At 41.7% G+C, this 14265-nt stretch overlaps 1 protein-coding gene across 1 annotated transcript in view; it reads right to left on the bottom strand.

The window, feature by feature from the left end:
- GNL2 (G protein nucleolar 2) overlaps positions 1 to 14265 on the bottom strand; it is an 859639-nt gene that overhangs the window by 502054 nt on the left and 343320 nt on the right. The window contains 2 exon segments of the mRNA XM_044083721.1: positions 7718 to 7831; positions 9859 to 10017. Of these exon segments, the coding sequence (XP_043939656.1) occupies positions 7718 to 7831; positions 9859 to 10017 (273 nt within the window).

Below are 14265 nucleotides of genomic sequence, written 5' to 3' on the forward strand. Positions count from 1 at the left end.
AGTTGTTGTAGATGTCTTGTGAGGTACATACCAAAAGGGGCGTTGTACTCTATAATGGGTCTAATGAGTGATGAGTAGAGGGGAACAATGACCTCTTTTTTTCTGGATGAGAAACCTTTTGTGATGTGTTGTGCCAAGTAGAAGGATTTCCTGACCACTGTGGCAATGTGATTATCAAAGGAGAGACTACTAACCACCTGTGTCCCAAGGTCTCTTATCACACTTTCAGTGTTAAGCAGACTACCGCCTATGCGGTAGTTCATGGGTACCAAGTTTTTACCAAAGGGGATGACAATGCACTTTTTGGCATTGAGCTTGAGACCATGGCTTTAACACCAGGCATCTGTCTCAGTGAGGCCCTTTTGTAGGATGTCCACATCGTTAGGAGTTTCGATTATGGCTCCTAGTTTGCAGTCATCTGCGAATTTAGTTAGCCAAAGACCTTCTGTGTTAGCCTATACTTCAGAGAAGTAGATACCAAACAGGAGAGGACCTAGGACTGAACCCTGTGGTACTCCACTTGTCACGGGTCTGAAGTCGGATTTAGAGTCTGCTACTTTCACAGTGTGGGTCCTGTCAGTAAGCCAGCTGGCAACCCATCTAGTGACATAGGGATTTATAACTAGTTTAGTGAGGTTTATCTATAATTCCAGAGTGGGGGATGGTGTTGAACGCCTTGGCGAGATCTAGATAGGCTGTGTGAACCACCTTACCCTCATCTATGGCTTTGGTGACAACTTCGAAGAAGTCTATCAGGTTTAGGAGACATGATCTGCCTTTTACAAACCCAGACTGTGTGGGGTCTAGAGTTTGGAGATCTCCAATGTCTATGTTTATGAGTTCCATGATGATACGTTCCATGGCATTGCAGACCAGGCTCGTTAGGCTAATGGGGCGGAAGTTCTCAGGGTCTGTGGTGACCCCCCCCCTTTGTGGAGTGGGATAACTGTTGCGGTGCGCCATTCAATGGGCTCAAAGCCTGAGGTGAGGCTATGATTGAACATAGTACTTAGGTGGGGTGCCAGTTCATTCTGTAGTTCATGTAGAAGGCAGCCTGGGATGTTGTCAGGTCCCATGGATGCTGTGTTCTTGGCTTTGGAGAGTGAGGTTTTTACCTGTGCAGCAGTGAATACCGGAACTTTACATTCTTCCGGTATAAAGATGGGCCCTTTAAGGGGTGAAAGGGGGGTAAAGTTAGCACTGAACCTATCTGCCAGGATGTTGGCAATATCAGTTGATTCTGTATATTTAGTGTCATTGTGCTGTAACTCAGAGCTGATCTGAGTGTTGCCATTGAGATTCTTGACATAGCTATAGAATGCTTTGTGGATGTCTTTAGAATCAGTGGCAATTTTGTTTTCATAACTAGCTTTGGAGGATTTTATGAGGTATCTCAGCTTCTTACTGAGGCTGACCAGGGAGTTCCTCCAATTGTGGGATTTTACTCTTTTTTGCAACAGTTTCTTTCTTCTGTTGTAGAGTTTGCTTATGGCAGAAGACCACCAGATTGACTTCCTTTTTTGGAGGATAGCATCTTGGTTCTGTTAGGAATAGCACGATCCATGCACTCGAGTAAGTGCTTATAAAGTGCATTTGTGTAGGATTCAGCAGTCATACCTCTATTGTCCATCTGTATGGGTGTCGTGAAGTTTGCCACTTCTGTCTTAAGCGTGAAGTTGGCTTTGGAGAAATTTTTTACGGTTTTCCTAATGGGGGGTGGGAGAGGGATGTAGATGTCTAGGATGATTAGCTTGTGGTTGGATCTGACCAATAAGGAGCTGACCTCTGGTGTGGAACACCGGTCATCCATGTTGGTGACGACCAGGTCTAGGATATTGCTGCCCCTGGTGGGGGTGTGGATAAGTTGATCCAAGGCGTTGGGATTGATGATTTCCAGAAAACGTTGAGCAAAAGAGTTGGTACAGGAGTAGTTTTCTCAGTTAATGGTAGGGTAGTTGAAATCACCCATTATTAAAGTGTTGGGTTGTACCTTAATATTTTCCAGTGTATCAATAAAAGAGGAGTAGGAATCCTGGGGCATGGTGGGGGTCTGTAGCAAGCTACAATCTGGATTGCGGTTTTGGCCAGAGTTAGTTGAACTTGGATAATCTCGGATGCATTATGCTGAGCAACTAGCTTGGAGGTGTGGATATCCTTAATGAATATGGACACACCTCCACCTTTAGTGTTTCGGTCCAGGTTTGGTGGCCGAAAGGTGTGGTATGAATTATAGCCTGGTAATGCAGGGGTGCTCTCTGGAGCTTTGAACTAGGTCTCTGTCACTGCACAGTGGGGACCAGATCTAGCATGGCTGCACCCCTGGTTGGGGTATTGAAAATCTGGTCCAGGGAGTTAGTGTTTACAAGACACAGGAATCTCTGGCCTGTTTGTTTGGTGTTGTATATGATTCCCAGTTAATAGTGGGGTAATTAAAGTCGCCCATGAATATGGTACTGGGTTGGACGGTGAGTGTTTCCAATAAGTTTAAATACATGGTATGGGTTTCCTGGGTCATAGAGGAGGACCTATAGGCCTACAAAGAAAGTGGTATGGGATTTTGCCTATGGTGATTTGAACATAGAGAAGTTCAAGTACGTTGTCCTGTTTGACTAGCTTTGAGTTGTATTTATTTTTGATGTAAATATAGACATCTCTACCTGTAGCTGGTCTAAATGTGTGGAAGGCATTATAACCATGCGCTGCCAGTGTGCTCTCCATGCTTTAAACCATGTCGCAGTGACCACACAGACATCAACAGCCTCTTGGTTGGAGAGCTTCCAGGGAGTGGAGTCTTAAAAAAAAGACTCCTAGCACTGAGCAGTAACACCTTTAGATTTTCTTCGTTTTGATTTACTATGTCTTAAGTACTTTCAGTTTGGCATTGCCTGAAAAAGGCACTATGAGGGAGGACAACGTTTTAGTCAATATCTGAAAGCCTAGAAGGGAGTGGTACACACCATCCCTGGCAAAGCAGCATGGTCTATTGACCATGTCCTTTCATGCTGAAAAATATTTCAAAGTCTTAGTAGGACACCAGAACCTAAGCCAATTATTAAAGTCACAGTTGCAAATGTCCCCTTTGTCCTTGTACAATGGTACTAGGATGCTTATTTACAAGTCATCTGGTTATGCCTTTCTCTCCATACCAGTATGAGAACCCTCAAGAGCTATTTCCCCCTAAATCACTCAGCATCTTGATCATATTTTCCGTGACCTCATATTACCCTCCTGCTTTCCCTGATGTCATTTTCCTTACTGCTATATTTATTCCTAGGGTGGGCCCTTCTTCCTCTTTCATTGTAGACTGTGTATAGTCTAGTTCAGCCTCTGTGAGAATTTCTTAACACAGAAGGTGCTGGAAGTACTCCTTCCATTTGTCTTTGATGTCATATACACTGGTGAGCAGGTTGTTGCTGGCATCCCTTATGAATGGTGTATGATAACTACCTTCTCTTTTGCTGCCTTTGCCTTGCAACCAAATAGTTTCTTTGTGCCACCTAAGTCACTTTCCAGAAGCTGGCAGAGTGCCTTGAAATCTTGCTTGTTGCTACTGGGATTACCACCTTAGTCTCGGTTAGCCAACCAGTACTACTTCTTGACCTAGTCTGCCTTTTTTACCTACTGTGTTTTCTTTCACTCATTTTTTCTTTTGACAACTCCCAGGATCTGCATTCTATTATCAACTTTCCTTATGAACCTTATTTCCATACTCTGCTTGGCTACATTATCTGTTGTAGATTCTTCATACATGTTCTGTTGAGGCACTACCATTCTTAGTAATACCCATTTTTTAACCAGGTAGGCCCCACTAGACAAACAGTCCCTTTTCAAGGACAGCCTAAGAGCATTGGTGAGTCAAACAACTTCCTCAAGGTCACAAAGTATGCAAATTGAGGGCTCAGGAAATGAAACCCTTTACCCAAAAGAACTACAGCTCACAACCTTAACTTCTGCTTCAACTGCCAGCAATCTTCATCAAATTCACCTATGCCCTCTTCCTCTTCTTGAGGTGTTAAAGCCCAGGGTATTCCCTTGAACTCGTGCTTTCACTCCAGTCAACTTTGAGGTTTTCAATCTAGTCTCTGTTCACCTTAGAGCATTCTCATACCACTTCTTGCAGCTGAATGTGGCTACCAGTGGTTTGTGCTGTGGGCAACCAATGAGGATGACTTTGCAGTCTCTGATTCGACCCTAAAGGCATTTCAGTACTAGGAGGAAGTCTACCAGAGTTGCATCTTGACCACTCATTTCTAATCTTGTGACTGTCACTCTTGCTGAACCATGTGTTGGCAACCATCAACCCACCTGATAGACAGGAGTCTGGCATGGCCTCTCTTCCTTATTCCTGCTGCCTCACCTATGTGGATCTAGGTAGTCTTCACATACTATTCTGTCTAACCTGACATGAACATTCATGTCTCCCATTACCACCATCAATTAATACTGTTCTGCCTTACCTAGTAAGCCCTGCAACCACTGCATGAATGGATTATTTTCCTCACTATCACCACCCTGCTGTGGGGCATACGCTGGGATTACTAATACTGGTAAGGAAAGTCTCTGCAACCTAGGCTGGACTGAGTGGTTAGGTAGGAGCTGGCTCAAGGATACATTCCACTCACTGTGGGACTTGAAGAGTGTATTCAGAAGAGTGTATTCACCTACTTGGGAAGAGAGTAAGCAATATCTGAACACTTCCAAGTGGTAAAAATGGCATCCATGAGCACATGGAGGGATAAACTTAAGCTCCGCCTCCTTCATCAGATACTCTTTCAGGTATTTCTGGGGGCATAATATGAGGGCTAAAGGCCAGTCCAAGAAGGATTTCATAAACCTGAAGGCTTCACTGATGGAAGGGGTCAACTGAGGGCAATGGTGTCATGTTCCTAATCAGTCTTTGAAGAAGGGTCTCTAAATTGCATTTGGATCCTTTCAGTCTCCTTAACAGAATACAGAGGGAGAAAAAACACCTCTCCTACCATAGTTCAGAATGGAGAGGTCAACAGTCGGTTGATGCACGTGGGATCAAGTATACAAAGTTAAGATACCACAAATAAGGTGATAGATCACCACTGCTTAGGGACACATTCTAACAAAGACAGAAAGGAAGGCAGGAACAAAGACATATGTTGTATTAACGATACCCCCTAAGGGTATGCTCTCACACCTGCAAGTACACATTAAACAACTGCCTGACATCAAAGATATGACCTTGTGAGCCCTGGTACTGGAGGCCCTAGTGGTCCTTCCCAAACAGACTATTAAGCACTGCTAGGCCCATGGAGGCCAGAGGAAAACAGGTGTCTGACCACAGTGGGGCCTCCCAAGTACTTGTCAGGGGGTTCAGGGGAGATCTTCTTTGGGAAAAGACAAGTTGCAATACAAGTAAGGTTACTTGTCAAGGGGACAGTAAGTGCCTACATCCCTAGTGATGGATGCCAGGGGTGTATTTATATTGCACTGCTTGTCATCTGCTAAGACAGAAACTGGGCATGAGCTTGACCTTCACTAGCTGAATAGAAGCAGGGAAACGTGGTCCTGATAAGACCATTTAGGGCATGAAATTAGCTCCAAGAAGGTGTATCCAATGTTGGCCTTGCATATTATTTGTCTTTTTACAGTGCATCAGCACTAACATAGGGCCATACAAGGCACGTTCCTGTGGATACTTACAACTGGTGGTTTCAACAGTTTTCATCTCATGAGAGGTAAGATAAGCCTCAAGTTTCTCTTGTTTTCTCAAGGGACAATTCTAAAACAACATAAGTACTGTGGACCACATCTCCCATCCTCCCCCAGCAAGAAAGGCTATCTTGATGCGAGTTAAGACCTGTAATCTGGTGGCCACATGAACACTTTAATAGCTTTTATTTCGTAGGTGCTTAATACAAGAATATTTCCAAAACAAAAATCAGAACGGAGACAAAAACTAGTGTCAGAAAAGAATAAGCAGGTGAAGGAACTATCCACAGTCCCCTAGTTCAATGCCTGAAATCTGACATCATGGGATGAGAAAGGGAAAGGCATGTGCACTAGCAAGCAATGGAAAAGAAGAGGGAAAACAGCAGAGCTGATAACTGCAGGAAGAGAAATTTAAACAGTTGAGAGGACTCTCAACATGAGATCAAATGGATCCTACTTAAACATGACTGCATTTAAACTACAGATTCTGAAGGCAGTTTTATAGAATCCAATTAACTTCAACCCTAAATCTTTACCTGCAAGCTGTTTCATTACAAAACTGGAAATTAAAAGTTAGGACTGCACAAAAAGAACTAATTTACTGGCACACAGCAGTATCTGTCTGTACTTGAGGCAATTAAGCTTCTGAAGAAAGTCTTCATCACTGAAAAGTCTGTCATGATGGGTTAAATTGTGTGTCAAGCAAACTGCTTCTACTCAGCACAGTTGCCCCATAATACAAGTGGCTTTGCTTTGATGTAAAGTCAGAAAGTTAATGCTCGTCCGTTGACAGAGAGGAAAATAAAATGTCAGACATCACTTGTGCGAGAGTACTTACAAACTAAGACATCATTACACAGCTAGACTTGAGTGGGGAGATGACATCGAGGCACCAAAAAGATTATTTGCCTTGCATACATAATGGCACACTGATGAAATGCAATGCTCCTTGATTCTCCACGCCTCACCCACAGAGCAACATGAGATACCTACACATGCAAGGTCAGAATACAACAAAGTAAAACAGGCAGCCAGCATCACAACACAGGTGAAGACAGTCCTCTCTACAGCCCTAGCGACCAGAGTTCAAACAGCAGGCCCAGAGTCTGGATGGGAGGGAGCACAAATGTCAGCTGAAACATCTGATTTTTAAGGGCGCTCTTTGATGTCTCACAATGTCGGCAATAACTGGAAGATGGCCAGGTGCCATGCTTGGATGGTCAAAGATTACTGGGGTACCACAGTTGCCACACACAGTACTGGTCTGTGCTGTGTGTGTGTGTAGCAGCATCCATCTGTGTTGTAGGTCCAACAGTGAAGGCATTACACAGTAAATGACTGCTAGCAGAAGGTCACAGCTGTAACAGACAGAAAGAAAGACACACAATGAGTAAAAACCCTTGCTGAATGACAGCCTCCCTCAAGTGCCAGTCAAAAGTCTAATTACCCCTGGAAAGGTATTTGCAGCTGGTAACATGGGGAAAACGTAGCTTAACAATAAGAGGTGCAAATCTTCTTCTGACTATGCTCCTCACCATCAGCCTAATGATTCATATAAAAAAAAATGCTGACCTTTTTGAAAGAAGGATGCATATCATGTGGTAACACTGAATGCTTAAAATTGTTAGGATGGAAGGGACAAATGAGCCTACTGTGGGTCAAACAGAGCTTGATGTTCAGTAGCAAACTGGGGTCTAATATAGTTTGGAAACACAAACAATTCAATTAGATAAAGTATCACGTTAAAGAAATCTATTACTGGCAAACATCATAAAAGGAATATTACTGCTTAATAATTCTAGCTTCATTTAGTGCAACTCATTTCAGAAACAAGATAGCACTACATTTACAAAAATAAACCAGTCATCCTAAATATGTGGAAGTAGCAATATTAAATACATCTTTGTTGATTCCATCACCATGGGACCCTACACAGACATCAGACGTCAGGTGAGTGACATAGAACAGTCTACAGCATTCAGACTTCCTAAACAAAAATACATCGATTTTCTACATTATATTAGTGCAAAATTACCTTTCCAAACTGCCGCAAAAGCTGTATAAATGCTCCTTTTCCAAAGGGATTTGTGAGACTAGCGTGGAAAGCAAGAGTAGGATATTCCTGTGACAAGACTGCTACCCATCTTTTCTAGAAAGACAGAAAATCATTTCAGACTGAAATGCAAAATTCACGAGCTTTGTGTGTGAGAGCAAAACATCTACCCATACTCTAAAAGACAACACCAGAAACATGGGTTAGTCGACAGTGCTGGATTATATTAAAAACATTAAAACGGACAGGAAAGTCAATTACTTCAACACTGCAGAGCATCCTACAGGATAACCAGGTAGTGAACTCCACACCACATACTCCTAAATACTTCATTTTATCATATCCCCATAAATATGGATATTCCTGAATCAATTTGTGTGTGGGTACATAATTTACCGCTATTGCCTTTGTTTTAACTTCATCAATTTTGTACCTCAAAAAGGTCTAAAACTGTCTCAAAAGTGTTCCATAACATTATAATGTCCCTTTCTGGTTTTGTCAGTATAAAATAATATCTGCAAATAAAGACAACTTTTCTTGACTACCATACCAATTAAAATACTGGACTAATAAACTGATAAAAGTTTTTTTCTACATTCAGAAACTCAAGAAACAGTTAAAGATGGCAAGGGTAGGTGCAGACATCTGAGTTAAGTTAATATCAGCCCTCCTGTGTGGGAAAGGTGCCCAGGTCTAAAAGTCAGACCAGACCTTAGACTTCAGCCTGCAAGCAGAGCTTGCTAAAGTGACAAATGCAACAGTGATTGACAAAGAAAATCTGGGGTATCAGCTAGTCCTGGCATTTCCTTTAAAAAATTAGAACAGAACTATATCACTATAATGCCTGGTTACAGCATAAACACCATTCTTACTAACTGAATATGTACAGTAAACAAGAAAAGTAGCATTCTACCACAGACCCAATATACTAATATATACATGTTAAGATATGGCATGTGTTTACTGTGGAACCTATTACAGCTGGTATAGTTGAGAAGAGACCATGTTTTGTCTACAGAAATAGCTTAAATTTGAAAAGGCTTTTGTGCAATGATAAAATTAAACATGGGGGCTATGGCATGAATGTGAGGGATTCAAGACTCGGTACCTTCCCTTGTGGACACTGCAACGTGTGTAGTGTGATATCCACAACACAGTTTTTCAGTCACCCTGTTCTGGACTTTAAGTTCTTTCCCAGGTTTAATGCCACCTATGACGGTAGCAATTTAGTGTACCTTGCTAACTCTAAGTGCTGTGATTGCTTCTATGTTGGTAAGACCTCTAGGAGGTTAAACGACAGGATATATAATCATCTTTACGACATTAAGAACATGCACCTTCAAAATGCTTTAGCAAAGCATGTTGCTGTTTTTAATTCACATAGTTTCAGTTTTATGGCCATACAGCTTGTACATAAAAACAAGAGAGGGGGCAACTTAAACAATCATTTGGAGTCCACAGAGCTGAAGTGGATTCTGAGACTATGTGCCCATATTCATCCTGGGCTTAATAATTGTGTCAGCATAAAACCTGCACTGGAGGTACGTTCCTTGAAATAACTAAGTTAACAAATGAGTTTGTTACTAGGTCAGAAGGAAACTGGTAACTGGTTTCTGCTTGACAGTTCCTATGCCTTGCACTTTACAGCTTTTCAGCTTTTTAATTTGTTTTAATTGGTTTCATCTAAATTGACTAATTGCTGTGAGTTATTTTAATTAATTGAGGTGACACTTTGGTATTTAAACTGTGTGGTTTGTTCTTTTGTAAGATCTGATGAAGCATGAGTTGTTCACGTGAAAGCACTTATCCTGTTTTACCTCTGTGAATAAATTTATACTGGATTTTAGATCCGTGGTGGTTCCATCTTGCTGTTTTCTCCTGATTACTTTTGGTTTTCTTGGTGAGGACCTTTGGGTAGCAGTTTGCAGGTTTATTTTTATACATTTTAAGATATCAAGAAATAAATTTCACAGCTGAAACATGTCCTTACTATCTCCACAAAGAGGCAATGAAAAGTTCTACTGGCAGCTAGCTCCTTATGCCTTCAAAGTTAAATCAGTAAAAACAGTAAGATGCCCCCATCAACATCAAATGTGCAAAAATATGAACTAAATATTACTCACTGTAACCCATGTGGGAACAAGGTCACATTTATTAAGCACAAACATTAAATGCTTCCAAGGTTTCTCCTTCTTCAAATATTTCTCAATATAAGGGGATCGAGTGCCCATAGGGTCTCTGGCATCTAGCACCTGGACTACAACATCAGATGAATCAAGAACCTGTTTAAAAAGAAATAAAGCCAGTAATGAATACATCAATAAAACTCATTACAGCTACCATTACTTATACTATCCTTATCATCAAGTAAAGCAAGATAGGTTAACATTTACCAATGTCATGCATAACAAATCCTATGCAAATGTGTGTCTCCATATTATCCTCCAGTATTTACTGCATGCAAGCAGTGCCTGTCACCATTACTAGAACTATGCAAATACATATCACTTGTATACATCACTCTTTAAATCTTTGTCTTGTGGCTTAGGTCATAAGCTGAAAAGGGCCCCTGGACCCTTCCAGTTACCTGGTTTCATGCATCCAGTGCTGTTGAGTCATGTCAGACTACTGTAGCAACCCCATTAAGAGGTACCACCATCCAGAGTTTAGTAGGTAAGTAAGGAACAGAAGTAAATTGACGGGCCTTTCTTCTGTACACACCCATATACACCTATGGAAATTTAGAGTCACCAATTCACCTATGACTTGTCTTTGGGAAGTGGGAAGAAAGTGGAGTACCTGGAGAAATCCCCACCCAAACACAGATTAACAAATGGATAAATTAAAGTTATGTACTCACCATTACATTTCATCAAGAACCTTCCAACAAGATCGGAGGTATGTTAGGTTGGTGGGACATCATGGGTAAAGGGAGGAGCTTGAGAGTTTTGGATTCGATAACCTGGTAGAAGCAGCCAAGTCAGATCCGAACCCACTAGTTGGGGAATAAATAAGAAGGACATCATCAAATACATAAATACACCGCTTAAGAATAGAAACATTGTGTTGGTTAACCTGGACCTGCAAGGTATCCAAAAAGAAGGCAAACTAGCAGTTTTTATCTATCATCACAGTTTAAGTGCACTGACTCTGCAGTTTGCAGACTTTAGTATTGTGCTGGTAACTGGGGAACTGAGTAGATGACACCACCTTAGGTGCCATTAGGGACATTTAAGAAAGAGTAAGCAGTTAATGGCTGTTTCTCTTCCTTGGAAGTTTAAGTACCCCCTAATCAAGACAAGAAAGTTAGCCATAAGTGCATATGTGTTGGCTATGCCTACCTCAGGACAGTAAACTGTCCTGTTGGTACTGAGGGTCAGGAAACACCAAGGGGGCTGAAGACTGTTGGCAAAGCATGGTTAGCAAGGGAACTGCTTAAGAAGTAGAAGCATAAAGAAAAAAACCTCAGTAACTGAGGGTGAAGGACAAATGGTACTCAACTTGTACCGCCAGCTTCTCCAGCAACAACTATGATCACTAAGGGTCAACCCTTGCATGGGACGACACAAGATGCTATACTATACCTCTCAACTGTACAGATTTTCGCAAAATGTCCACATTTTTGCTTCATATTTTTGGTGTGCTCCTCCTAAAATTTGTACTTTTCTGGCAAATAGCTGAGGATTGAAGTCATTAAATAATGACAAACATTTGAGTTTAAGACTCCACATCCTTCAGAAAATTCATGCTAATGCAAAACCTATTATTCTATCAACTTTCTAAGTTTGTACGAGCAATATTTAAAATCTGTTCCTATTTACCCCCCCACCATTTTAGGCTTTGTCCAAATTTTTTGCTCGAAGAGGTTGAGAGGAATGTGCTATACCTAGTAGAAAAGGGGAACAAATAGTTCAACAGAACACACCACTGGGGCTAAACTATAAAAACGACTATGAGGAAAACAGGAATGACGATAAAAATCACCTTTACTGTGTGACCCAGCATATACAGTTCCAAAAACCTTTGAAGAATATTATAAAACTCTGACGCAGTACAGTGCTCTGAAGGAGGTAGTACCACTCCATTTGAGAAACTTCTATAAAAATTCTTGACAGTTTACAAATGGCTTAGTGTGCATAGGCTCTGGAATGGAGATGGAATGGGTACGTATCACTTCACCAAAAACTCATTTCATCTAAACTAATTTCACCAAGACCAAATCACCTAAACTCATTTCACCAAGACCAAATCACCTAAAACTCATTTCACCTAAGACTCATTTCACTGACAAGTAGTACAATAAGGCAAGTCAAAGGTATATGTCCTTTTCCCCACTGTAGTGCGATCCTGGTGTTAGTATATATAATTAGGGGTGTGTGGGGGGCAAGGCCCCCACTTACTTTGGTTTTATGGTGTCTGGTTTTGTTTTACATTATTTGGTAAAAGCCAACTAGGTGAGGGGCTACGTCCCTCACACCCCCCTTAATATATATAATAACACCAGGATCGCACTACAGTGGGGAAAAGGACATATACCATTGACTTGCTTTAGAGTACTACTTGTCATTGAAATGAGTTTTAGATGAAATGAACTTTAGGTGATTTGGTCTTGGTGAAATGAGTTTTAGGTGAAGTGATATGTACCCAGATGGAAAATATAATTTTAACCTTTACACTCAGTGTGTGTAGTTTTATAAATCATTCCCTACTTTTGGAATGACAGTGATAGAAGCTCCCAGCAATGGCTGATGCCAAAAAGTGCGAAGTGAAGCCTGCTTAAAAAGTGATGTTTATCGGTTCATAGGAAATTATTACGCCAACGGCTCAAGAGCCCTTAAGAGCCTGGCCATTATTATCCAAATTTTACCCAATTTAAAGAAGAACCACACTCACAGACTCAAAAAAAATGTTAATTTCATCATGGATTGGTGTTTCCTACCCTGGGACTATTTACAGTTTTTTAAATATTTTTATACATAATTTCTGAGTCAGACCACATGGAGTCTAGCAACTTGAAGTGATCCTGATTGTTAAGTCTGCCTCTTGGTGTCTTGCTTGTCTGTAAAAAAATGCAGGCCTCTTTCTTCCTAAAGCTCCTGTCACTGCATTGATTTTATATGCATACACTGCTGTCTTTCAGTCAGTAAGTTTTAAGTAACATTTCATGCTGTTCAATGACTACTTAAAACACAAACAGTGCAAATGCCACATAACATACTGGCAGACAGGTTCAGTGAAAATTTCCCCCCTCCCTCCCCACCAAAAGAAGAAATATCTATCCCAGCAGAGTGTAGCCTCCCAATCATCTCAAATGCCCAGGTGAGAGCTGCTCTCTCTAAAGCTAAAAACACAGCATCAATGGGACCGGATGGTGTCCCCGGCTGTGTGCTACACGAACTCAATAAGGAACTAAACCCACACATAAGGCTGCTGTTTAATCTTAGCCTAACCACAGGATACGTACCCAAAGAGTGGCGTACGGCAACTGTGGTCCCACTCCGCAAAGGCGGTGCTTCTACGGACCCTGGTAATTACCACCCCATAAGCTTAACAAGCCTGGTCTGCAAAGCTATGGAGAGGATCATAATGGAACTCATAAATAAAGACATAGGGGACCTACAGACATTGGATCCTACCCAATTTGGCTTTGTCAAGGGCAGATCATGCCTCTTGAACTTGGTCGACTTTTTTGAAACAGTCACCAAGGCCATTGATGAGGGTAAGGCAGTTCACACAGCCTACCTTGACCTTGCAAAAGCTTTCGACACAGTACCCCACTCGGGTATCATAGAAAAGCTCACCAGCTTAAATGTAAACCCATATGTCACAAGATGGGTTGCAAACTGGCTCAAGGACAGAACCCACAGGGTTAGAGTTGCTGGTGCCATGTCAGACTCCAAGCCGGTCACAAGCGGTGTCCCACAGGGCTCAGTCCTGGGACCCTCTTGTTCGGCATCTACTTTTCAGAAGTGCAGGCAAACATAGGAGGATTGTGGCTGACAAAGTTTGCAGATGACTGCAAACTGGGCCATAGTTGAAAATCCATCAGACACAGATATCCTTCAGAGAGGTCTCATAGAAATGGATAACTGGTGCCAGAGCCATGGCCTTAAGCTAAACGCCAAAAATGTATAGTCATACCCTTTGGTAAAAACAAGGTAACCCCAAGTTACCACATAGGTGGCAATCCATTAAGCACAGAAGAGGTTATCAGGGACCTGGGGACCCAAGTTGACAGTAAACTTTCTTTTGACACTCACATTGCCAAAGTGGTTAGGAGGACCTTCTACATTGCCCACCTGATTATGAAGGGATTCACATCCAGATCAAGGGAGGTCATTGTTCCCCTGTACTCTTCACTTATCAGACCAATGATTGAGTGCAATGCCCCATTCGGAATGTATCTTACCCGACACCTGCAGCAATTGGAAAGACCCCAAAAGTTCCTCACCAAAAGGATAAAGTGTTTCAAAAATATGCCATATGCTGCCCGACTGAAGAAACTCCAGCTCTATTCAGTTGCATACCAT

The sequence above is a fragment of the Protopterus annectens genome, chromosome 1.part1, assembly GCF_019279795.1.
Source record: "Protopterus annectens isolate FY-2018-M chromosome 1.part1, PAN1.0, whole genome shotgun sequence".
NCBI classification, from domain to species: Eukaryota; Metazoa; Chordata; order Ceratodontiformes; family Protopteridae; genus Protopterus; species Protopterus annectens.